Here is a 24,761-nt window from a genome sequence, read left to right as displayed (position 1 = left end):
ATAGTTAATGCAAATCATGTTCTTGGCAGTCATTGACCTTTGCCTTCAATTCCCACCCTTGCTCTGGAACAAATGGCTCCACCAGCTCAATATTCTGGAAAAAGGCTCACCTTTGTCTCCTTTCTCTCCCTTGTGCCCTCGAGGGCCGGGTGGGCCAGGTCTTCCTGGCGGTCCTGCAGCTCCCCTGTCACCTAGCCGATGGACAGTAAAGTGACTAAATCACGCACAATTGTGAGAGCTGCACAAAGTGCTGGAGGAGCGGGCCCGGTACTCAGCTTAGCCCTGGGAGCGAGGTAAAACACTGGGGCCATTTCCCTACCATCGCTTACCTTTGGGACCAGGGTGGCCCACCTCTCCCTTCTGCCCAGGGGGTCCTGGAATAGTGCCATAAGCTACAGAGGGTAGAGAAAGGCTGGGTTTAGACTTTCTAGATGCAGCGCGTCCTGAAATTTGGGCAGTAAAGTAATAAGGGTGACCAGTGGCAGTTTGGAATACAATGTTTAGACTTTATCAGAGTTGAGAATTCACCAGATTTTCATTCTCCCAGGTGTTCTAAGAGGTTCGTGTCTACGGAGTTGGCCTCACTTGAGATGAGGCAGTGAGCTGGGTGTTAGGAAAGCCACCGGGGTGCCCTTACTTCGGAAGAAGTCCATGAGGTCTGATGTCACGTTGCTGTAGGCAGAGAAGACCTTGCTGATGCCAGGGGGTCCCTGGGGGCCAGGCCGGCCTGGTGGGCCCTGCACAGTGTAGGCCATTCCTTGCAGCAGGCCTTGACCTGTGAAGGACAAGAGAGTGGGGCGCAGGAAGCAGGACTGGAGCCCCTTAGGGTCCATCAGCACCCTTTTCACAGAGTGGTGCGGCGCCCCCTGGTGGTCTCCAAATCACTCATGCTAAACCACATGCCTCTAGAAACTCTAGGAACTTAGAAAAATGACGATAGTTACAGAAAGGGTTCAGGCCTTTATTCATAGGGTGTTTATGAGTCATGCTCGACTCAGTGACAGTCAACAACAACAGGTTAAACCACAGCAGGGTGAAGCTCTGCCCACAAGCTTTCATTGTTGTTCCCTGTGTCTGACACAGGCTCCTGCCTGCAGCCTGTAGTGGACGCTCACCCAGGGGCTTTGGGCTTGAATAACTGTGCATCTGATAAGCAGCAGGGAGAAAGGACTTCTTGGCCAACAGCTTTCCTCAGCTGCATCAGAAAACCTTCTTCTGAGAATCTGAACTTAACGAGAAGGAGCTAACCTGCTCCGTTCCCTGCAGCTTGGCCTCCATCACTCGGACTCCCTGGCCAGCTCGAGAAGGACTGAGTTGGGGCCTTCTGCCTTCAGTTCCTGACTATCTTCCCAGCCTGGGAACTTCAAAACTACATGTTTAGGGGCGCATAGATATGTTGCTAGGCGACGCTATTCCTTGGAAAGGGAGATCATGTTTGAAAAGATGGAGGGTCAGCGAAGGACAGGAAGACCCCCAGTGAGATAGAGTGACATGGTGATTGCAGCAGTGGGCTTAAGTGTGTCAGAGATGATGAGGATGGCACAGGATGGGACAGGGTTCAGGTCTGTTGTTCAGGGGTCACTATGAGTCATACTTAACAGCTCTTGTCACTGAGGCCCAATGTCCCCACTTACGTTGCATGCTCTCCGACACTCGGACAGCCAGCTCGTTGTAATCCAGACCTCCACCGAAGCCACCGAACATGCCACCTTCTGCAGCCCCATAGCCTCCGCCCAGGCCAATGTCAGTTCCATAGGGACCCCCTTCGCCCAGGGAGCCCGCACTGGCCCCGCCTATGCCTGCAGAAGAGCTGTAGGAACTGCTCCCTCGGAGCGACGAGTGGGAGGAGGAGCCACCCAGGCTGAAGGAGCCCTCTGATGACAGAAGACGGCTGTCCCCAGGGGGGCCCTGCGGTCCCGGGGGTCCTGGGGGACCAATGATGAAGCTCCGCACATCAGGACCTGTGAGCAGACGCTGTGTTAGTAGGAGCTCAGGTCTCGGTGGGGAGAAGTGGGGCAGTGGGGGCGTCAAAGTCCCTCAGGAACTGCAGGGACAGTGCACCCTGGCCCCAGGAGGCCCTGGGCTGAGCCCTCCTAGTGCTCGAGTCCTCAGCCCCCCCAGCCCCTCCCACTTCCTCAAGCACATTGCTGGTCTCTAGCAGGGAAAAGCAACTTCTGGGGTGGGCAGCTCGGAGGGTCAGTCAATGCCAAGGGCACCTACTTGTGAGGTAGCTGATGAGTTCACTGCGGAAGCTATCGCTGTTTTCAGCCGCGTAGGTTGCCAGAGCTGCTGAGACACCTGGGGGCCCTCGAGGGCCTGGGGGGCCAGGAGGGCCAGGAGGGCCTGGGATGGATGACAGGCCGGCTGCTGAGGGGGCGAGAAAGAAAGTGAGCAGCTTCGCTCCGCCAAGAAAGCCGAGTGCCCTGCTTGGACCCTTTGGGGGAAGGAGATAGAAGGCTCCGGTGGCCCTAGTGGTAAAAAGCCTCGCTGCAATCTCAAAGGCACAGGGTTCGAATCTACCAAATGCTCTCCAGGAGAAGGAGGGGCAATCTTCCGTGTGGTTTACGGCCTCTGATAACCTGCTAGAGGGTTAGCTATGGGTCAGTTCTGACTTGATGGCACATGACGACGACAACAACAAGGGAAGGTGATGAGGCTGGGCCTCCTGGGTCGGAGAGGAGTGGCCACAGGGGCCAGGCCCTGCCAAGGCCACCTCCCAGGGATGACCAGGGAGTGACTGCTCCCAGCAGGCTACCTCACTCCCAATTCTAAACCTCATTCAACTCGCAAGGCCTTCAGCCCCTTGGAGCCGGCACCCCAATGTGGCTCCCCCATCCTGGCTCATGAATCCCCTCTGTGCACACTGGTGAGGGGAGACTCTTACCCTGCTTCCCCCTATCCCTGACAAGTCCGCGAGTACCTCAAAACCAAGAAGCAGGTATGCCCACCCTGTAGGCCCTCCAGGGGGATGTGGTGAAGGGGACATGGCTTACCTCGGGGGCAGCCCCAGAGCCAGCCCACTCCCCTCCTGGAGCCTTACTCTGCAGGTAAGACGAGAGTTCCTCCCTGCTAAGACTGGACCAAGCGTTGCCTGGGATCCCTGGTGGCCCAGGAGGACCTGGGGGTCCGACGATGCCTCCAAACTCAGACCCTGAGACACCACAAAGAACATGAATCACGGTAAAGGCCCAGGAGCCCACCTTCCAGCCTGAAACACGTGGGCAGGTGTCCCTGATGGGTCTTACCTCGGAGCAAGGATATCAGCTCCTCATAGGATGTCCCCGGCAAGCCAGGGGGACCTGGGGGGCCAGGGAGCCCCATGCTGACCCCAGAACCTGAGAACAAAACCCCGAGTTGTGGTGAGTTCAGATGAGTGGGGATGGGTGGGAGTGGAGCGTGGTGACAGGAGGGCAGGGACTAAATGTGTAGAGAGTGTGTGTGTGTGTGTGTATGTGTGTGAATTGTGTGGAAACACACATCAATAGGATGGATCTCTGGAGACTCATTTTGACTTCTGCCCCGTGTCCCCTGACCTGCTCTGGGGTCATAAACTACGAACCTGCCACCCCTGAGCCCCATGCAGCTGGTGGAAGGAGGCTACTGGGGTCACTGCAGGGATTTCAGCACCCATGTCCTGACCCCGGGGCCCCCCTGCCGGCCCACACTCACTTTGCATGTAGCTGAGGACACGACTGCTCAGCTCAGCGTAGTCCAGAGACTGGAGGGCCACATCAGTACTCATCAAGGACTGTCGCAGGTACTGCCGCACGTCATCGCCTGCAGAGGAGAGGGTGGTCAGTGTGGGCCCACCCGGCACACAGCCAGGAAGCCGCACAGCTCACTCTGGAGTGGCAGCCTTGAGGGCTGGCCAGCAGGGAAACAGTGGTCTTCCATGGGGCACCTGCAGGGTTGCCTGGCACTGGCAGGACTGACAGGGGTTTGGGAGCTGCTGCCCCCTGTCCAGTCCACCTGTTGACTCAGTTGGTGGATTAGAGCAGCAAAGGGAGCATTTTAAGGCCTCTGTCTTGCAGCCCTCCCGAGGTGCACACCTGGACTAGGTGTGCTCGGCAAGCGATGCCAGGAGAGGGCCAAGAAGTCCCAGCCCGCAGCCCCCCGTGACTCACGCTGCAGGGCAGCCAGGATGTCTTCAGAGGAGATGGAGGCGGAGGCTGAGCCGATGCTGTACCCGGAGGCTGTCGGGAAGAACATGTCAGGTTACCTCCTGGTCTGCCCTGTAGGACACCCAGGTATTCCAGGGTTGGCACAGAGCTGGGCACTTTTGCAAGATAAGTTGGGGGCATAAGGAGGCTATGAAGTCATGAAAGAGTAGAAAATGTTGTTAGAGTTGGGAAATGCAGCTGGTCTTCAAGAATCTTAGCCCAACTCCACGCAGATGCTAACACCAGATGGGTCTGCTTCAGAACAGAGAAGGGTCCACATTCAGGAACACTTGGATCAAATATAAGAAGGACAGGGCTCCGAGGAGTGTGGCCTCCATTCTTCATCTAACAAACCGTTTCATGACGCTGTTGCTCAGCGGCCTGATGGCCACGTGTTAATAGTCAAACTGTTCAGGAGAAGGACAGAGCCAATAGCATGTGAGAGCCAAGGCTCTGGGAACAAGAGTGGGGCCTCAGGAGGGAAGGGTTCATGTCGGGATGGGGACAGGCTTACTTCGTAAGTAGCTCACAACACGGCTTGCCAGCTCTGAGTAGTCAAACGTCTCTCCTGAGATGGTGGTGACAGGCCCTGGGGGGCCAGGTGGGCCTGGGGGTCCCTGAACTCCAGAGAGATAAGACCTAACACTGTCACCTGTCACCAAAAGAAAGAAGCAAAGTCAAACTTGTCCCCAAGAGAGCATGTCCTTCCCATGAAGCAGACAGCAGAGTGCCCACCCCAGTGCGAGCCCCACTGTGGGCTCAAAGCAGGGCCCACAGGGTATCTAAGTGGAGAAACTGAGGCACAGCCCTCTTCTAGGCCAGGCTTTACATGAGAGGGAGGGAGCCAAAAAGACTCCAGTCAGATTCCACCCATCTGACGAGCCTCTGACCAGATGGCCACATCCACGGAAGTCTGGGGTGTATATCATCAGGGCATGAAAGGAGTGTGTGTGTGTGTGTGCGCGCACGCGCGCGTGCAGTTGGATAAGCATGTGATTGGGGGTGAGAGTGAGAATATGCTTGTGGGCAGGTATGAGAAGGTGGGCTGTGTGTAGACAGCCACCTGGGCAGCCCATGGACCTGGATCTTCAGGGATGTAAGTTCTACAGAGGCTGGGGCCCCCCCCCCCCGTCCCCAGCACACCCTCACTGCCCTTCCCTGACCCCAGGACCACGGAGGGGGCGCTCACTCTGCATGTACTCGGAGATGTACTGCTGGATCTCCCGGCCAGAGCTGCTGATGGAGCCTGGAGGCCCAGGAGGGCCCGGTGGGCCCGGTGGGCCCTGCAGGTACGTGGTGCTGGACGATCCCCCTGTACGAAAGAGAAACATTCAGAGCTGATTTCCTGGTCTGGGGTCAGACAAAATAGGGGCCAGCATTATGCCCATAGTCTGAGAAGGGAGGGTCATGTCTTCACTCTCTTGGGGAATTGGGACATAGCAGGAGAGGAAAAAGGGATGCTTGTGGTAGTCACTGTCCAAGAGGTCACTGAGATGGGGGGCTCTCCCAGGTCCAAGGGCCCTTCCACAACTTGCTCAATACTACACTTTTACTCCCTCTTCTCCAAGCACCCAAAGGCTTGACCTCCCTAGAGGCAGCTCACAGATCTTAGGACACGGAGAAAGTACCTAATCAAGTGAGTCATGGGATGAATGAATGAATATCCTTATGGGAATAACAAGCCTCACTTGACAAAGGCGAGAAGAACTTTGGCCACCTGTGGTTCTTACCTCGAGACGGACCACCAGGAATGCCAGGAGCCCCTGGAACACCAGGATCACCTGGAAGCCAAAATGAGAAGCCTCGTGTGTACCACCTCTTCCAGGAAGTCTTTCCTGATTTAACCCCACTCTATCTCTTTGCTTATGGTTCGACAATTGTCGCCTGGCTTGGTCTTCTCTTCAAGTGACGTCACAAGTTCCCTTTGTGAAGAGACTGTCTCTCTAGCCCCTCATCCTTTGGGTTTCCAGCCTCTCCTCTCTTTGGCCTCCTCTTTCTCCCAAACATCAGCTGGTTCTTACTGCCACTCTCTGGTTCCAGCAGCCAATCTCACCGCCCAACCTCCTCCCCACCCCCATCTTCACCTTCCACTGCTCACCACCTGCTTGACTCCTCCCTCACTGACCTTTGTCACCCTTGGGCCCCTGAGGGCCTGGGGGCCCCTGCATAGTGAATCCGAGAGAACCAGAACCTGGAAAGCAATGGACAGTGCTGTCAGCCAAGGTCCTGGGCAGAGCAGGGAGAGGGGTGAGGGGCGGGGGAGTCAGCACTCACCAGAGGATGAGAAGCCTGGGAGGCCTTGCTCGCCTGAGGGGCAACACGAGATTGGGGCAATTAGTCATATTTCCTTCCTCCATGTATATCCCAAAGGGGCCCTGCTGGTATTCTGAGCTATGTCTTGGGCTTTTAGTATGACCTTTCAAACTTAAAGTTCAGTGGTTCGGAGTCACCAGCCGCTCCATGGGGGAAAGGTGAGGCAGTCAGGTCATGTTAAGGGGGGCTGCCGTGTGTCAGAACAGACGTGAAGGCAGCAAGTGGAGGTTTATGCCCCATTCCTGCGCACCCGGTCCACTCCATAGACCCCCAAAGCCATGATTACTGAGGCTCCATTATCTTCTGGGCAAGACTCAGAGCTGTTGCTGTGTCCATGTGTGGACTGCGCGCGCGCGCGCACACACACACACACACACACACACACACAGAGCTACTCAGTTGTTCACAGAGCCATGCTCTCTCCTCTACTCATGATCTCTCATTTTTGTTTTTGTTTTGGGTTTTTTTATCATTTTGTGTGTGTGTGTGTGTTTTTTTTTTTTTTTTTTTTACTCATGCTCTTTTGGACCAAACTCATTGCCAAGAACTCAAGGCTCTTGTGACATCAGCTTTTGCCACCCTATTTTGTCCCAGGTTTGGCTTGATGTTAACTCTACATACCTTGGTGTCCTCTGGGACCTGGAGGCCCTGTGGGAGGAGACAGAGAGCTGTGAACTCACACCACCCAGAAGCCGGGGCTTCAATGGGCCCTACTGTAAAGGGAGGCAGGCCCCAGCATGGAGAAGACACGGGGCTTGGGGCCTTCTGTGTCTCACCTTCACCAGGTCAAGAGAGGGGTGGGAATGCTCTGTTGTACCTCTGACCTTCTGACTATGCGCCTCCTCTCCCCTTCGCTGCACTCAGCTTCCTCCCTTGCTCTCCCGTGCTCCCAGCTTCAGAGCTCCGAATGGGATAGGAAGGAGAATAAAGCGAGCTTCCCACTCACTGAGCCTCATCCAAACAATATGAGACAACGGTTGGGAAGGCAGGGACACGTACAGGTTCCTAGGCTCCCTGGACCTAACAGGTTAAGCACTGGCTGTTTAAAAAAATGTTGGCGGCTTGAACCCACTAACTTTCCTGCAGCTAAAAGATGAGGCAGTTTTCTACCATTAAAATTTATAGCATCGGAAATCCAGTAGGGGGTTGGCATGAGTGGAAATGACTCTACCGCAGCAGGTTCGGGTTATTTGGTTTGGCCTCACTGGGACACCGGCCTTACCTTGGTCTCCTTTGGGACCCGGGGGTCCAGGTGGTCCTGGGGGCCCAGAGAATAACGTTTCTGTAGAGGAAAGAGAGAGTCTGAGTAAGAATCAAGTAACACTTGAAGGAGCAGCATCTAGCAGACCGTCACATGCTGTAGAAGCTTGATAAGTACCTAAGTCGACACACATGGAGCTAGAAGGTTGAATGAGTGTTTAGTAAATGGATATTGAAGGGTCAGGTAGTCTATCAGAAGAATGAATGAATGAATAAAACACACACATAGGGAGATTCAGTGATGCATGGATAGATGGCTGAAGGAATGGTGGAATAAGTGGATAGAAAAAGGAATTAAAAAAGGGAATGAGATGGATTTTTTCACAAGTGGAGTGTCATGGGCTAGTGTTTATTTGTACAGAAGTTGTTTACATTTGTTTCTATCTTTTACTGTCAGTGTTGATCTCATTTTATTATGTGTGTATCCTGCTTATTTTATCAGACACATATCAGATTCTTTGAGGACAAGAATTATGTCTCCTCACTCATTTCAGAGGCTCCCAATGAGAGAACAGAGCCCACATTCCAGCCACGTTAACAAGGCATCATGGCTGGAATCTGTTCTCCCTACCTGCTCCAGGGTGCTGATGTAAACACACCTCTGATTTAAAGGTCAGAAGGAAGCGTGGAGAGCAGGTGGTCCACATGTATGTGATTGCAACATGTGTCAGGTTGAAAGATTAGGTGGAAAACAGCTATGACTCAACTCTCAACATTACCTGAGCTGGAAAGGAGAGATCCTGGTCGGCCTGGCGGGCCTGGTAGTCCTTCCCCTAGATAAGCAAAACTCCATGAATTATTAGGGCCACAAGGTGATCCTGGGTCTGCCCAGGAGACAAGGCAGGAAAGCTCTTTCCTAGAAGTGTGTCCAGAAGGGGCCTGAGCTGTGGATCCTATGGTCACCCACCACCCACACGGGAGCTCAGATCTCACCTGGGGGGCCTCGGGGTCCTGGAGGGCCTGGAATGGAAGGTCCTGCAGAGGAGAAGGTGGGGGAGGCCACGCTGAGTTCAGCGAGCTGATCCTGCCCCTGGATGCAGGACCCTGGCTTCTTCACTAAGTGCTTGCAATTCCCTGCCTCCCAAAGATTTCCTGCCCGTGAAAGATCCCAGGGATGCTCACCTGGTAGACCACGTGGTCCAGGTGGACCCGGGGGACCTCGAAGATCAAGACCTTCTGTAGGGAGAAGAAAGCGAGAATGAGCAAAACTCTACGAAGCTGTTCTCTGTCATGCTCTTTACCCCTTGCCAGGATCATCAACCCCAGATCCCCCAACTGCACCCACACCCTAGACGTGTGTCCCTGAGTCACTGGCATGGACCTTTCACTTCCGCCTCCACTAAGGGCTCTCCTCATCCAGAAGCAGGACGTAGCAGCAGGCAGACTCTCGGATACCTGATGCCCTGATACCGGGTGTGTGCAAGGATGGGGAAGAGCTTGGGTCTTGGTATCAGTGCAAATCCCTGCTCCGCCTCTTTTAGCTGATGCGACTAAGTTCTCAACCTCTTTCAGCCTCAGCTGCTTCCTTTGCAAACCAGAACAACGAGACCTGCATCGGATCTTGGGAAGATTCAGAGAGGCCCTGGTGGATGTGATGGCCTTCCCTAACAGAGTCGGGCACTCAGTGAGCACCAGGTTGGGTTGGCTACTGTCGTTGCTCAGCTGTCCAGGCGTTCAGGTGGCTACTGTCATTGCTCAGCTGTCCAGGCGTTCAGGTGGCTACTGTCGTTGCTCAGTTGTCCAGGCGTTCAGGTGGGAGGCACAGCACAGCTCTTCCAGCAATTACGGTTTTATGAAAAGGCAGACGCAGGAATCAGCCCTCCGCAGCCAGGGCTGTGGCTGAGAACCAAGGATGCTTCTCATTGCTTACTTTGAGTGGGGATGCCAGACTGACATGCCCAGTTCGCTCTGGAGGTGCCACCTGGCCCTGGCTCTCTCGGAATCCTGAGGACAGATCTGACAGCCGTGCCACCCGGTGACTCACCCTCTCCCACATCAGACAAACCCTCTGCTGTCCCTCCTTGACTGTCATTGTGCTCAGAACTGGTCATCCTTACACGAGGCCTTTGGGGATGATGACTCACTGCTGCAGCTGCCACAGTGGCTGTCGCCGCCCCCATGCCCGTCCCCAGCGTGACCTGCCCTGAGGGACGGGGTGGTACTCACGTGCAGAGAGGACCTCGGAGATGGAGGTGCTGCTGCTCATAAACGACTCGCCGGCAAGGCCCCGCTCCCCTCGTGGGCCTGTGGGGAGGACAGAGTTAGGCGGGCAGTGCCCACGGCCACCCCTTCGTGCTTTTCCTCTCAGGAAGACTGGAAGTGGAGCCGAACGTCTCGGGTGCAGGGTGGGGCCTTGCTGGGGGTGGGCAGGGCCATCAAGTCAGCTGAGGACATTCTGTCTGCAGCCAAAATGCCCTGGGAGGGAGTGGCCCGTCTTCTCCTGAGCTTGCCCATCTGCCAGTGTTGGGATAAATCGCCGAGCAGTGGCTTAGTGACCAGGGGCCTCGCCAGCAGCGTCTGGAGGCTCATGAGAGTAGCCAAATTCCACGTTAGCCAGACTGCCACAAAGCCGTGCTCTCCCTGCCCAGGTTTACCTCATAGGATCTCTTCCGGAGAATCCCTGCCTTTTCAGAAACATAAGGGGGCTGAAAAGGTGTCTTCCTCACAGCTGGCACCAGGCAAGGATGCTGGTGAAGAGTCATGCTGTTTCTTCTACTCTCTTCCCCAAACACACTTCTTTCTCTTCCTCTTTTGAAGAACAGGGGTGCAAGCCCACCCACCCTCAGCCAAATGGCCTCGTGATTGAGCCCACTGCCATATGTTCTTTCAGAATATGAATTACCTTGCTGTCCTGGGATACCAGCTGGGCCAGCAGGACCTGAAAATGGGGTTGAGGAGGAAAAGGATAAATCACGTGTTTAGGGTCATGGTGCTAGGAAGAATGGAAGAAAGGGCAAGGCACCTGGGGACACGTGTGACTTCCCTACAAGGCATGAAACTGTGGCCCAAGGCGGCCCACCTCGTTACTTGAGAACAAGAAGCAATAAGGCCCAACCCCTGGATGGGCACCAGAGGCCATTCCCTTTCTGACACTGCCCTTCAACATCCGAGGGCTTTTACCAAGTGTCCCTGGTATCCATGTCTCACTGGAGCTCACCAGGAGGGAAGGTTGATAGACACCTACTTTATTCATGCTAAGCTGCATACTTCCTTCCTACATGTGAATGTTTGTAAATAATGGAAAAGATATACATAGAAATAATAGGCATTTTGGGAAAATGTGGTTGTTGCTGGGTGCACCGAGTTGCCTCCTCTTCACAACGACTGAAACACACTGACAAACAGACCTGACCATGTTCCAGCCTCATCGTCGCTGCCGAATTCAAGCTCGTTGACTCAGTCACTGCATTGATCCATCCCTTTGAGCATCTTCCTCTCCTTCTCTGACCCTCTACTTTCCTAGACATAATGTCCTTTCCCAGGTGCTGGCCCCTTTTGACAACATGCCCCAAGTGTGTGGAAAACAGCACCCCTAATTCATCAACGTGTGAACCTTTTGTGTTACTTCTTTCTAGCATATTAAAGGAAATTCTTTTTTTTTAAAATTTTTTTAAATTTTTATTACTTTTTATGTGTGTACCGTCAAATTGGATCTGACTGGTAGAGGAGGGATTGTCCCTCCTTCTTCAGCAGAGCATCTGGTGGATTTGAACCGCATACCTCTGGGGTTGCAGTGCAGCTTCTTGCCTCTAGGCCACCAGAGCTCGCCTAAAGGAAATTCTTGCATCTTGTAAAAATTATAATCACAAAGCAAAAAATATTGAGTATCCTTCTTTTAAATATAATTGTTGTTGTTGTGTACCATCAAGTCAAAACTGACCCAAAGCTGACCCTCCAGTGGGTTTTCAGAGGCAGGTGATTGCCTGGGAAGAGACTGTCCATCATTCTCTCCCAGGACAGCTGGTGGATTCGAACCCTGCACCTTTGTGCTGCCAGTGCAATTCCTTACCACTAAACCACTAGAGCACAATTAGGAATGTTCTTCACATAGCTTCGTATTTTCTTAGGTTCATTGTTGCTGGATACAATATGAATAGGTGCTTCGAGCAGGTTTCTAGCATTTTGTTAACCTTGATGTGTTTGATGAAGTAGTTTTCCAAAAGGAAACAAAGTGCTGAAGGGATGAGTGCTCAGACTGGCCAAATCTTGGCTCTGCTCTGAATTAGCTGGGAGACTTTAGGCAGGTCATTGACCCTCTGGAGTCTCCGTTTCCCCACAAGTAAACGCGGATTGCAGCATGGATCATGCGTAGCATGGCAAGATTCTAGATCCACACTGTGCTAACAGCGCTGTTTATATAGACTAAGGTGCAGCCACTGGGCTGAGAAGCAGAATTGACCTACCTCATTGTCCCTGGACACAAAAAAGTTTGGCTCACTCCCCTGAGTTATAAGATTAGAGTAAAGCAAGGAAACGTGGACTGACCTGGAGAACCGGGAGGTCCTGGGGGTCCCATAGCTCCAGGTGGTCCTGGAGGACCTGGGACAGTGATGGTCGATGATCCCTCTAAAAACAGAAGGCACACGCAAGAGTGAGCCACCCTCTTCTTCAGAGGCTTAGTGATCCCGGTGTAGCCATTGGCCCTGTGGCACTTCTTCTCATCAGTTCAGTGGTAGAGAAAGAGCAACTTCCCTCACTGCTGTCCCCAAGAACCCACCACCCTATCGGACCCAAAGCCCATGGCCTGATGGAAGGGCTTCTTGATGGGAGTGAGGCAGAGATAAGACAGAGGCCCTAAGCCCAGAGAGAAAGAAATATGGAAGAAGAACTCTCCCAGTTGCCCACCTGCAGTGACAATCCTGCCTGGAGCTCCTGGTTCACCTGAGAGTGGAGGAGAGGAAAGAGACTGGTTATTATTCTGTGGACCAATTAGGGGTACAATAAGTCATTTCCAAACCTTCTGATTGCATTTGAGACCCACTTCTGGGCCTTTCACCTTCAGGCTAAAGGCATTTTAATGAACTCAAGGGGAGCTTGCAGGATGCATTAAGTGCCAATCTCTCACTCGGAGACCCTGGAGGCTGCAGCATCCATCTTCCTGTCCACATCAGCTTCTGGGTGAGGCTCTGATTCAGAGAAAGCACTTCACTCATCTGATTGTCTGCAGAGTTTACTTCTCAGGGAGGCCAGAGAGGGGCCAGCCTGAGTTTCATCCAGGCTCCCAAACTCTCCCACAGTGAGCGTCACACTGGGTATTGTGGATGAGGACATCATCAGTGGTCAAAGACAGAAGTGGGGCACCTAGGAGAGAGTGTCCCCAGGTTGCCCCATAACAGTCTAGTCTCCTGGGACAAAATAAGTGCAGAATTGAAAAAGGAGCCAGTGTTGGGACTGGTGGTGCATTTGGAGACTGCTGATTAAGTAAAGGCTAACAGAGCATTTCTCCACTCTGTCTTAGAGGATTGCCAAGAAGAGAATAAAGCACTCACACTTTCCCAAGTTGGCTGCCCACCACTGTCTTTTCAGTGTAGCATCTGGTGGGCTCAGAGATCCATGGACTCATTTAGGGAAGCTGAGAAAGAGACACTGTGTGCCATCGAGCCAGAACTGACCCACAGCTGACACTCCCTCCAGCGGGGTTTTCAGAGAGTTAATCACACAGGAGGAGACTGCCTATCCTTCTGCAGAGCAGCTGGTGGATCTGAACCTAGAGCCTTTGGGATTGCAGTGCAGCTTCTTACCACTAGGCCACCAGAACTCCCTAGAGGATGGCAAAGCCCTTCAACTGAGGACTCGTTAGGGATCTTACGTCTCATTCCCCAAAGTCTGTGAGCAACTGGTTCCTTAAGGAGAAGTAGAGGGATGGTGTGTTGTTCTCCAACTGGGAGTCAAGATCAAGAGAGGAGAAATGACTCCAGTGTGTTGGATCACAATCCAACACTCTGTAAATGCTCCTTCTTGTGTAGATAATCTAGGGAGGATGTGACACACAGGCTTTCAAGAAGAGGAAGGAAGGCTTCCGGAATCCTTGGCAATAAACTCTACCAGTGCTAAGGAGACCATCAGTTCATAAGCACATCTGTGCATCCAGTGCTCTCATTGCCTGGTATGTATGAACTCAGTCACCATTATCTGGAAAGTCCTCTTATTTGTCCTGAAGAAAAAAAAAAAATCCCACCACATTTTGGACCAACCCAACTTATTATTGGGAAAGTAGTTATTTCATTTCTAGGATCCCCCAGTGCTAACAGTGAATGCTCCTGGTAGACCATGATGGCTCCATAGGTCGTTGGGGTTCAGGACTCCGGTGTCGCAGGAACAAGACAAGGGCCGTCCTGAGTGCTGTCCATCCCTGGATTAGTTCAGTTGGGATCTGATGGTCCTGAACTGGACAACAAGCAGAAGAGCCGAGCAGGCCAAGGGAAGTCCTGCCTGTGTGGGTGCCACTGGCCTGGTCAAACCACAGAGGATGGCTTCTACTTCGTGTTCTTCCTTTTCGTCTTTTAGTTGCATCTATACACATTTCACTGCCTCTTTTGAAGTTGCTTCTCTGAAAGAATTTGCCTATCCAGTCACATCAATGTGTATCCGACTGACAAGGCAAGAGACGATTCCAGGATCAGGTGATGGTCATGTTAGTAGGGCACCAAGGCTAAGCTAGGGGGATAAAGAAACAGTGGGGACATCCTGGAGGCAAATCAGGGGATGGAGAGGCTTTAAGAGAGGCAGCACTGTTTCCAGACATAGTGCAACGTCAGCCTGGGGGCATTTACCCACCAATGTGAGGCCCTGGTTTATGGGGTGGGAGTAGGTGCCGGGAGTGGGTGGGGCAGGAGGCCAGATCTTATCTGTTCAGAACAAATCTGTAGCCTCCCTGGCTTCCTCTGCAGCCACTAGGTGCCACTGTTGATCCAGGCTCCAGGCAGACAGGTGCCTCCCTCTTGCCAAACCTCCTCCCTGGCCACAAAAATGGTTAGCAAGAAGGAAGAATATCTAATTTGGAAAATTACTTACCTTTAGTCCCTGGCCGGCCGGGAGTACCAGGAAGTCCTGATGTGATTAAAAAACAGGTGAGTCAGAATGATGGATGCTCACAAGTCCAGACACCTCCCAGTCTTAGCAGGCACACTGGCCACAGGGTTTCACCACCGCTGCCAGGAAGCCTGCTCTGCCTTCTGCTTCAGTCCAGGAGGCCCCTCCGGGCGCCTCTTGCTCAGGAACACAACACATAACAACAACTCCAGGATCAGAACAACAGCTGGGCTGGAGGAAGGCAGAGGCCCATGGACTCTGCGTTGGAGGATCCCAATCTTTCTGTGAGCTACATCCTAGCTCGCAGAACATTCCCACGGAGTAGTGACTGGACCTCCAGGGTCAAACCCAGCGTCCCTCTCCTTGGCTTAGCTACTCTCATGGCGCCATGGCTCAGAATCTGACCGACAGCAACTGGGCTGGCTTGGGTGGGGTTCAGTGGACACCTTGGAGCCAGGCTAACTCACCCCCTACTGCTGTGTGGTTGATTTCAGTCCACAGAAGGAGGCCCTGCACTGCCCCACAGGGGTTCCAAGGCCTTGACTCTTTCTGGAGCACAGAGCTGTATTTTTTCAGTTAGCACACTAATGTTTAATCCAATGCACTACCAGCAATTTCTCAAGCCACCCATGACCTGCAGAATTTACTGGTCTCTCTACTGTTAGCATGTGAAGGATGTCACCATGTGCACAGTTCTGGGGGGACGTGCTGCTGGATTTCATTTGGCGTCTTTGCCTAGTTTTCTTCAGGCGTTGGGGCTGATGCTGTGACAACGTCCCAAGTGTGGAAGAGTACACGTTGATCCGGCTATGGGACAGGCTTTAACATAAAGGCTGATCCAGAGAGATGGGGCCCATCTGGGGTGAGGGACATGTCTACACCTCCCCAAACCCCTTGCCAGGGACGTGGCAGCCTCTGTGGGGTCCAAGGGAACTGGTTATCCTCTCAGACCTGCAGTCTCACTGTCCCAAGTGTCAACAGGGCACACTTTAGATTGAAAAGATGACTTAAGCTCGCTTCACCAGGACAGCTTTTGTCACTGTCCTTTGTGTGCATACCCTTTCATCCTGGATGCTTTTTAAGATTCAAAGGACATGAGCTAAGTTTGCTGGCGTGGCAGGTACAGACAGTGGGCAGGGAGCGGAAACTCTAAGGGGACTGGGTGGGGGAAGCATTTGCTGTAGTAGTTATCCCGGGAGGAAGGGGGATGCTTGCAGGTGCCATCTGAAGGGGGAACTCACCTTGAGGTCCTTGGGGTCCTGTGAGACCTACAGAAAAAAAAACACATGAGGATAGAGGGGGCAGATTGGAAGTGTCCTTCCGGAGCCACATTCTCAACAGCAAGGGAGGTGGACCCCGTGGTGTGAGGGACTAGGGGGTTCAGGATGATACCCTAAGACTGAAGAAGGAAGACTGAACAAAGAACAATTCTTTGGACTTTGCAGTGGAGTGAGTGATCTGCAGCTTCACTAGGTCATGGTTCTTACTTATTTGTGAGCACAGATCCTTTCAGAATCTGAGGAGAGTCAGGAAGTGAGTACCCCCCTCACTGAGAGACCCGTGGTCCTCACCCAGGCTCCTCAAGGGAAGAGACTCAGTGTGGTTGTTTGCCATCTGCACAACGGTCAAAGGAGCAAACAGCTCCCCTGTTCCCTAGAAGCGCCCTTTCTGGCCTTGTTACTCTTTGCTGCCCCTGTACCCCTGAGGAGCCTGCTCGTGCTCTGTTTGGCTGTGGGCTCTAAAGTCCAGGGGCTGTTGGTGAGGGTCCAGGCCTGAGCTGAGGAGGTACGTTCAGAGGAGAAGATACTGAGGTGACTTTTCGACTGTAAATTTTTAGAGCATCTTTTCTCTTTTTTACAAGCCCTTGCTGTCAGTTACTGATCTCTTTTCCAAATTCCCAGACTTGGTGACTCGGAGGTAGCAGGCCCCACAGTCACACACACAGAGCCCCTCAGCTACAACAGTTCCTTACTGGAAGAAAAAATGGTACAAAGGACACACAGTGTAACACACACACACACACACACACACACACACACACTTCTTACCTGGCTTTCCTGGGTCTCCAGAAGGTCCTGGTGAACCTCGGATTCCAGGCATCCCGGTAAGACCTTGTTCACCTAGTGAGAGAACAGCCAGTGTGAAATGCTTTTCCTAAACTGGCTGACAAACCTCAGCCAATGGTTTTCTGTGGTTTTGCTGAGTGTCTTGACAGCCAGTGATAAGGAGAAGTGGGGACAAGGATTGGATCTTCTGTGAGGAACAATGATGTCGTGTAGAGACTAAGGTGCACCTGATCCAAGCCACGGTCTTTGCGATTGCTTGTTATACATCAGAATGCTGGACAATGGCTAAAGATGACAGAAGAAGAAATGGCACTTTTGAGTTGTGGGGTTGGAGAAAAGTATTGCACATATCATGGACTGCCAAGAGAATCAACAGATCTGTCCTGGAAAGGGTAAAACCAGGCTATTTCTTGGAGGCAAGAATTTTGAAGCTCCATCTCACATAATTTGGGGATGTGGCCAAGAGGGCCTGGTCCTTGGAGAAGGACATCATGCTTGGAAAGGTGGAAGGACAGGGCAGGAGAGGAAGACCCCATATGAGATGGATTGGCATGGTAACTGGGACTATGGGGTCAGGTGTGTCAGAGACAGTGAGATTGTCTCAGAGCAGGGTTCAGAGCTATTGTGCATATTATCACTATGAGTTGTAAGCGATTCGATGGCACATAACAACAACATCATGTTTCTCTATGACGTGAGCCTTTCTCTAGTGTAGTTAAGGGGATCAGGCTGCACCTGGGGACATGAGTAGGGCTCCAGGAGGAGCAGTAAGAGCAAGGAGAGAGCATCAGTGACCAACCTCTTGGGCCTTGTTGTCCGTCAGGGCCAGCAGGACCTGGGAAAGCAGAGAAACCCATCAGTCACTCCCTGAGCTGTTTCTGCGCCTTCCTCCATCTCCTGACCCAACAGTTTCACAGGAAGCTGCCTCCCAGGTGGGAAGCCTAGGGCAGCCCTTTCTGACACCACCAACCACCGAAGGAGCCCCTTCTTTGTTAATACCCTTTGGATTTCATTTTCTCCCTGCCTCCTTTCCTACAAAGGCAATTGTCTGTTTTCCTGCTGAGAACTGTTTACCTACTCCTCATCACTTCCCCAGAGCCTTTTTCTGGGTACAGCCTTCCCCAGATGCTCCCCTAAAGTCTACACATTAGGGTTGCATACCAGTGACATCACAGTCCAGTGTCCGGCACTTGAACGTCTCTAAGTTCTTCTTTCCACTGCTCAGACATTATTATCTGAAGCTCTAGATAAGGTAGTGTTCTTCAATGACAAGTCCTGCATTTTCACCCCTTTTTGTCTTTCTTGAAGGGGCCCTAATGCAAACATATCAGGCTGCTAACTGCAAGGTTGACAGTTCAGTGCCATCAGTGTCTCTTGGGAGAAATATGGGCAGTCTCCTTCGATAAAGATTTGACAGCCTCGGAAACATGCTAGAGGATTGCTACCAACTGAATTGGACCCAATGGCTGTGGGTGGATGGTGTCCTCATGCTGCCAGTCATTCTAGTTGGAAGAAATACTTTCCTCCACGGATCCTCAGACACTCTATGCCTTTGATGGCACTTACACCTGCCCTCTTATAAAGTTTAATTCCCTTAGACAGAGAAAGCGTCTTACTGGCCCAGTACCAACACCTTGCATACAATTCACGCTTACTGTTAAATGAAAGAGAATGAATTCTTGCCCAATCCCACTCTGGGACATGATAAACACTTGGCCTGCTGAGGGTTCTTGGCAAATGTCAGCAACAAGTTTATAACCTGAATCTGGCTGGGAGACTAGCTTTGGAAGACCAGAGCTGTGCCTGGGGGGAGGGGGGGTGGACTGGGCACTCCAAAGTCCTTCTCTGCCCTCCCAGGTTAGCAGGGAGCATAGAAGCAGGTACCTGAGAACAGACCAGGGCCCTGTAAAGCCTTCCTTGCAGCAAGGGGAAGCCGACAGAGACATCTGCGGCTTTCTGAGCCCAAACCCCAGAAGAGACCTGGGAACTAAGACTCTCCCAGAAAGTGCCCAGGTTCAAGAACAGGAAGAGAAAGATGCAGCTCTGAGAAGAAGGCTCTAAAATCTCTAGGTCCATGTGGACCATTCAGATGGGGCAGACTTAACTTGCTTAACTCACCCATTGCTCCTTTAACACCAGGCTCGCCCACAGCACCTGGCAAACCCCTCTGTCCAGGCTCGCCTGCAAAGGAAAAGGGCAAGCTGGTCTTAGCCTTTTAAGCTCTGAGTACTTCAGCAATGGCAGAACATTCTCACCCATCTCCACTGCCCAAGAGCCCAGAGCGTGCCATCTTTCCAACTGGAGGAATTAGGTGCCAACCAGACAGAGGCTGGGAAGCCCCTTCAGTTTTGATTCCATGCTCAGGGCTACGTGGCTCCCGAGGCAGTGGAAATGGACTACCCAGAATTGTGAGTCTTATTTCACTGGAAGCAGAAAGATGCCCCTTGAAGCCAACACATGAGCACCATTAATTTCTCTTTTAATCAAACAAGGTGGCAAGAAACAAGTGGCTGAGAGGGCACAAATGGTGCAGACTTCAGGCTACTTTAAGAATACTTTCATTTTCCCAGCTGGATTCCCATAAGAATCAGAGGCAACCATAAACTCCTCCTTCTACCCCAAACATTTACTCTCCTTGTTACACACTTTGATACTTACTTACACTCATCCATTGCTTTCTTTTCTCTTGCCTTGTTTTTTGTTTTTGTTTTTACCTTCCCACACCACAAATTCCCCTTAGGTTAGAGACTGTGTTTTCTCCCCTTTCCGGTGCCAGACTGATTTACAGAACGTCTCTAATGAATCCAGAATATTCCTATGTCAAACTGACCTGTGAGGCCTCGAGGTCCTTTCTCGCCCTGGTCACCTAACACAGACAGAATGGGAAGGGGGAAGGAGGATACATCAGTCAAGAGGAAGGAAAACAATCTCACTCTGCATCAGGGCTCCCCCGGTGGGAACTAGGTCCCCTTGCATTTTGAAGACTGCTGGCGAGCAAGTTAACAAACATTGGCAAGAGTGCAGCACCAGGGAGGCGTCAGAGCAAGCTGGGTCTCCCCCAGCACCAGGTGTGCCACAGACTGCATGGCGGTCCCTGCTGTCGCATGAACGGGGCTGGTGGGCACAAGGAGGATCAGACGAGCAGTGAGACGGCCCAGCCTGCTGCCTCCTCAGCACCCTGAGGGCCACTCAGCCACGACATTGGGCATGTTACAGTCCCTCTTCACATCCATGAGGCTGGACTAGAGCGAGCTGTCAGCTCCAGGGTCCCAGAACCAGGGTCCCTGATGCTCTCTATGCCGGGGCAGGGCTAACACTGGGTTCTCTGGAGAAGAATACAGGGAGGACTGAGGAGCCAGTGCATACCTTTGGGTCCTGGTGGTCCCATAAGTCCTTTGTCACCTGAAAAGGAAACGGACGGTATAAGGATCTTGGGCAGGGCAGGACAGGACACAGAGGAGGCACTTGCTCCTTAGAAGAGCCAACCATAGAGAGTCCAAGAACAAGCTATGCATAAGAATAAAGCCCTGAAGCAGGGATGGGACAGAAAAAAAGGATCGAAGGAACTGAGAATTACAGAGAGGGAATGGGAAGGGTGTGATTACACTGTGAATATTGTAATTAATGTTAGAATACAAAACATATACAAATGGTTGCATAAAAAACTAGTTTGCCTTGTAAATATTCACACAAATTATGCTAAAAAAGAGTATTAGGAGAGATGATTCATGAAGGGCACTGATTCTCCACACAGACTCCCACTCCATCCCAGCCTCACCACCTACTCTCTCACCTGTTCATCTCCACAGGCAGCTGGCCAGGCCCATCCAATTCTCCCTCTCCTCCCAGGCCCCCTTTGCGAGTGAGAAGCATATGCAAGACGTCACCCCTTCCCCATCTTACCTTTGACACCAGGGAGTCCCACTTCACCTCGGAGCCCTTGAAGGCCTACAGCACCTGCCGAGTGGAGGATACAGGTGGATGAACATCATCAGTTTTGTAAAGAATGAACACACACACACACACACACACACACACACACACACACGAGTAAAAAGTAAAGAGAAACCCTACAGCGCTGCTTTCTCTTCCCCACATCCTTGCTATCTAATCCAAGTTTCTGGTTCCTGCTGGTATCCAGCATCAGAGCACCTGACAGCAGGTGCCCTAAGCAGAGGTGTTGGCCTGCAATGCAGTGTGGACTGAGGCTGAAATTCCCCAGACAGTAGGATGGGCTCTTGGGCCCCTAGGAAATGGGTCAGAGGCCAACACTCCCCTGAAACTGAGGCAGGATGAGAACTTTCTGATGCAAAAGACGCACTATCTGAATGGGTCTGGACACGGCCCCTCAGGGGACCCAAACTCAGCCACGTGGACATGCAGGTGGAAACTTGAATTTGGTGTCTCTAGGGAGCTCTCTGCAACTGCTTTCCAAATGTTTGCTTCTCAAGGTTCTTTCATTTGCCCCATAAATAGCATGTGTTGATAATCAGATGCACACTAACCTGGGGGTCCTTGAGGGCCAGGAGAACCACTGGAACCTAGAAATGGGTATGAGACAATCATTAGCCATGGGCTCAGGTACCAACCAGCTATACCTGATGCTGGGTAAGCGCTGAAGGGCAGAGAATGGAAGCTCACTCCAGGAGAGGCCTGTGTGTGTTGTATGTGTGTGTAGCCTGTGTGGTATGGGTTCTTGCCAGAACCAAAGAAGACAGAAGGTCTAGGAGTTACCCCATTGCAAAGTCCTCTGAAGGGAGGCAGCTGCTTGGATCAAGGGATTCCTCACTCTTTCCTCACCAGAGTAAGACTCTCGGGCAGAGACAGAAGAGGTGGCCATATGGGCATCAAGCCCTGAGACAGGCTCATTTTCCTCAGGCTGTCCAGACACATTGCTGTTGTGCTGTCAAATAGACCACGACTCATGGCGACTCTACACACGTACTGCTTTCAAATATGACCGACTGGACCTTAGTCTGTTGAGGAAATTGTCTGACTTCGGATTTCCTGAACGGTCCATCTACCTGCCTCTGCACAGTCGCTGGGTCAGGATTGTTTGGAATCCCAGTGTCTGGACTTCCATGGAGCATCCCAGATGTGGCTCACTCCCTGGTAAACCTGGCTACTGTCATGGGCAGACAACTTACCTTTGGGACCCACAGAACCTGGCACACCAGGTGGGCCCTGAGGACCTGGTTCACCTGCAATTCCTGTGGAGAAATAGTGAAGTGAACCTTTTGAGAGAGTCCACATCCATGGAAGCAACAGTGAAACAAACCAAACAGCCTATTGTATTGGGCAACTGTGCTGTCAAGGACCTCTTTAAAGAGCTAAAGAGCAAGGATGGCAGTTTAAAGACTAAGGTGTGTCTGACTCAGGCCATGGTATTTTCAGTTGTTTCATAAGCATTTTAAAGTTGTACAGTGAGTAAGGAAGATATAAGAAGAATAGATGCCTTTGAATTGTGGAATTGGCAAAGAATACTGAATATACCAAAGACTGAGAAAAGAACAAACAAATCTTGTCCAGGAAGTAGGCACTCAGTAAGTAATTTGTTGACTGATTATGAGCAGGTTCTGACTGATAACTTCTTGGCACTGAGAAACTTTCCGACTTTGCTGATTTTCCCCTGACAGATGCACAGACAAGGATCTAATTTGTAAAGTTCCACCTCCCCTCCAGGACTGAACCTACATCCCTGAGGCTTCCCTCCCTCCAGTCACAGGAGGCTCCGGGGTTGCCTGCTCAGCTCTCCTATCCAGCCCTGGCTGCCCTCCCCTCTCTGTCTTTGCTCTGACTTCTCACTCTCCTCACCACCCCGTTCTAGGGAGAATGCTTGTTTCCTGTCTTCATGGATTCATAAAGCAAGGCAGACCTGCTAAGTCCCAGGATGCACCCAGAAGACAGGCTGGGGCCCCACCCACAGCCCATGGTCTTCACACTGGCTCAAGGTAGGTGCTTGACAAAGGTTATTGGAGGAAGAAGGAAGAGAGAAAGATGGAAGGAACAGAGTATGTAGTAATACCTTTGGTGAAGGCATTTCCTCTTACCTCTGTCCCCTTTCTCGCCAGACCCAGGAGGGCCTGGGGCACCTCGGAGTCCCGGGGGGCCTTCTCGTCCTCTCTGGCCCATAGGTCCCTCCATACCAGGCTCTCCTAAAGACAGAATGGTCAACTTTCAGGCTGTGACCTCAACCCCAGTTCCAGTGTCTTGCTGGAAAACCCTGGCATGAGGACTCTTCACTCATCTCCTACTCTTGTTCTTGTAGCCTTGACTCTGACTCAGATGTCAGAGCGATCCTGGAACCGTAAGTTCATATCCCAGATCTGCTGCAAATCTACAAGGGACTTCTGGAATCATTCTGGCAAAAGCCAGAGACCCTTATGAGGTCTTCCTAGATACCCCAGGTGATTTGCCTTCCTCGTCTGCTCCAGCCAGCATACCACTCCCCTTCAAGGCTGCCGGGGACATTCCTACCCTGGCTGCATCCTCTGTCTAGAAAGTCTCCCCAGATCTCCACAGGCGGCCAGTTTCTAGCCTTCTCATTCTAACCACCTCTTCCACAATGGCCATTTCCTTCACTTATTTCTATTATTTCACTGTCTTTCTTCCCCAACAAATTCTTGGTTTCATGACAAGGATTTGTCTGTTTTGTTCACTGAAGTTTCCTGAGCACCTAAAACAAGACCTGGGGCATAGCAGACACCTCATAACCATCGAATACCTGAATGAATGGAGAAAAATGCTTCTTACCCACACTGCCTTTCTGTCCCTTTGGTCCTTCAGGGCCTGGATGGCCCAAGGGCCCTGGGATGCCTGTGGATACAGAAGAATACGTCAGCCCTTAGTTTCCTCCTGAATGGTCTGAAATACCAGCAGCACCAGTGCTTAAAAGGACTGAGAAGGGGGCTCATCAACAGTTACATACCTGGAATCCCAGGGAGTCCTCGGTCACCTGTGGGGGCAGAAGTGAAAGAGAGAAGTCAGGAAGAGGACAAAGGCCTGGACCCTAAACAAACCACCAATGGAATTCAGGAAGAAATGCCAAGTTCAGCAAATAAAATACATTGCATGCTTAGTTAAATTTGCTTTGCACAAATACGGTGCATACATTTTTTTTTGTGTGTAGGTATACCTCAAATAATGAGTCCTAATGGTACAGCAATGAAGTATTTGGCTGCTAATTAAAAAGTTAGTGGGTCAAACCTATTAACTAGTTCCTCTTCAGGAGAAAGATGTGGCAGTCTGTCTGCACAGAGAACTCTGTCCTGCTGGGTCACTGTATGTCAGAACTAACACAACACTATTACTTCTTTATTTTGGTCTGAAATATTGCACTGCATACCTATAATACTAATGTAATATGTTTCATGGGGTTGTGCTGAGCAATTATTCATTATTTCTCTGCAGTTCATACTTAGCTGAGTACCCTGGGTTTTATCTGGCAACCCTGGATTCAGGGGTTCTGGAGAATTCCACCTCCCTCTCCAGTAGGACAAGGAGGGATGTGGTTGCCAAACTGAGGTCTTACAGAAGGGGTACTAGACAGGGACCTCAGAGTGTGTTCATGGTTAGGGGGCTGAGAAATCATAACGTGGAGGGCTGGCTAACCCCCCCGCCCCCCCCCCATACACACCCAACCCTGCGCTGGGAAGGAGAAAGGAGTGGCTTAATGTCCCAGGAACAATAATGCTCAGGGTGGACCCGGCACTTGTCAGGAGAATACAGCCTCATACAAAACCCCGGAGTCAGGGGCTCTGAGAAAGGGGCTAGAATCTTCTGGAGAATCCTACACTGGCTGAAGTTTGTGAACCCTGGCCAGCCAGATAAAGAGAGCTAGTTGTAGTCAACTGAACAGCACCTAACAACAACAACAAACTGCTCTCGGGTCAGTTTGCGGGTCTCTGAAACAGAAAGACTTCCACCACCC

The 24,761-nt window shown here is 51.8% G+C and overlaps 1 protein-coding gene across 1 annotated transcript in view; it reads right to left on the bottom strand.

The window, feature by feature from the left end:
- COL17A1 (collagen, type XVII, alpha 1) overlaps positions 1-24,761 on the bottom strand; it is a 59,526-nt gene that overhangs the window by 308 nt on the left and 34,457 nt on the right. Inside the window, exons 21-55 of the mRNA XM_006880177.1 lie at positions 23,760-23,786; positions 23,585-23,647; positions 22,882-22,986; positions 21,979-22,041; positions 21,337-21,372; positions 20,735-20,788; positions 20,198-20,233; positions 19,662-19,697; positions 18,950-19,012; positions 17,631-17,666; positions 16,814-16,885; positions 16,007-16,033; positions 14,748-14,783; positions 12,579-12,614; positions 12,219-12,299; positions 10,576-10,611; positions 9,900-9,977; positions 8,856-8,909; positions 8,453-8,506; positions 7,696-7,755; positions 7,095-7,121; positions 6,435-6,467; positions 6,286-6,351; positions 5,891-5,941; positions 5,350-5,472; positions 4,675-4,812; positions 4,125-4,193; positions 3,670-3,777; positions 3,246-3,335; positions 3,041-3,151; positions 2,221-2,367; positions 1,635-1,961; positions 638-775; positions 330-392; positions 111-191 (exon numbers count right to left, since the gene is read on the bottom strand). Coding sequence (XP_006880239.1) covers positions 111-191; positions 330-392; positions 638-775; positions 1,635-1,961; positions 2,221-2,367; positions 3,041-3,151; positions 3,246-3,335; positions 3,670-3,777; positions 4,125-4,193; positions 4,675-4,812; positions 5,350-5,472; positions 5,891-5,941; positions 6,286-6,351; positions 6,435-6,467; positions 7,095-7,121; positions 7,696-7,755; positions 8,453-8,506; positions 8,856-8,909; positions 9,900-9,977; positions 10,576-10,611; positions 12,219-12,299; positions 12,579-12,614; positions 14,748-14,783; positions 16,007-16,033; positions 16,814-16,885; positions 17,631-17,666; positions 18,950-19,012; positions 19,662-19,697; positions 20,198-20,233; positions 20,735-20,788; positions 21,337-21,372; positions 21,979-22,041; positions 22,882-22,986; positions 23,585-23,647; positions 23,760-23,786 — 2,625 coding nt within the window. The remainder of the gene's footprint in view (positions 1-110; positions 192-329; positions 393-637; positions 776-1,634; positions 1,962-2,220; positions 2,368-3,040; positions 3,152-3,245; positions 3,336-3,669; positions 3,778-4,124; positions 4,194-4,674; positions 4,813-5,349; positions 5,473-5,890; positions 5,942-6,285; positions 6,352-6,434; positions 6,468-7,094; positions 7,122-7,695; positions 7,756-8,452; positions 8,507-8,855; positions 8,910-9,899; positions 9,978-10,575; positions 10,612-12,218; positions 12,300-12,578; positions 12,615-14,747; positions 14,784-16,006; positions 16,034-16,813; positions 16,886-17,630; positions 17,667-18,949; positions 19,013-19,661; positions 19,698-20,197; positions 20,234-20,734; positions 20,789-21,336; positions 21,373-21,978; positions 22,042-22,881; positions 22,987-23,584; positions 23,648-23,759; positions 23,787-24,761) is intronic.

The sequence above is a fragment of the Elephantulus edwardii genome, unplaced genomic scaffold (assembly GCF_000299155.1).
Source record: "Elephantulus edwardii isolate Elephantulus edwardi_28Jun2011 unplaced genomic scaffold, EleEdw1.0 scaffold00006, whole genome shotgun sequence".
In the NCBI taxonomy this organism is placed as follows: Eukaryota; Metazoa; Chordata; class Mammalia; order Macroscelidea; family Macroscelididae; genus Elephantulus; species Elephantulus edwardii.
Note: the sequence above shows the minus strand (reverse complement) of the source record. Positions and strands in the feature narration are given on the sequence as shown.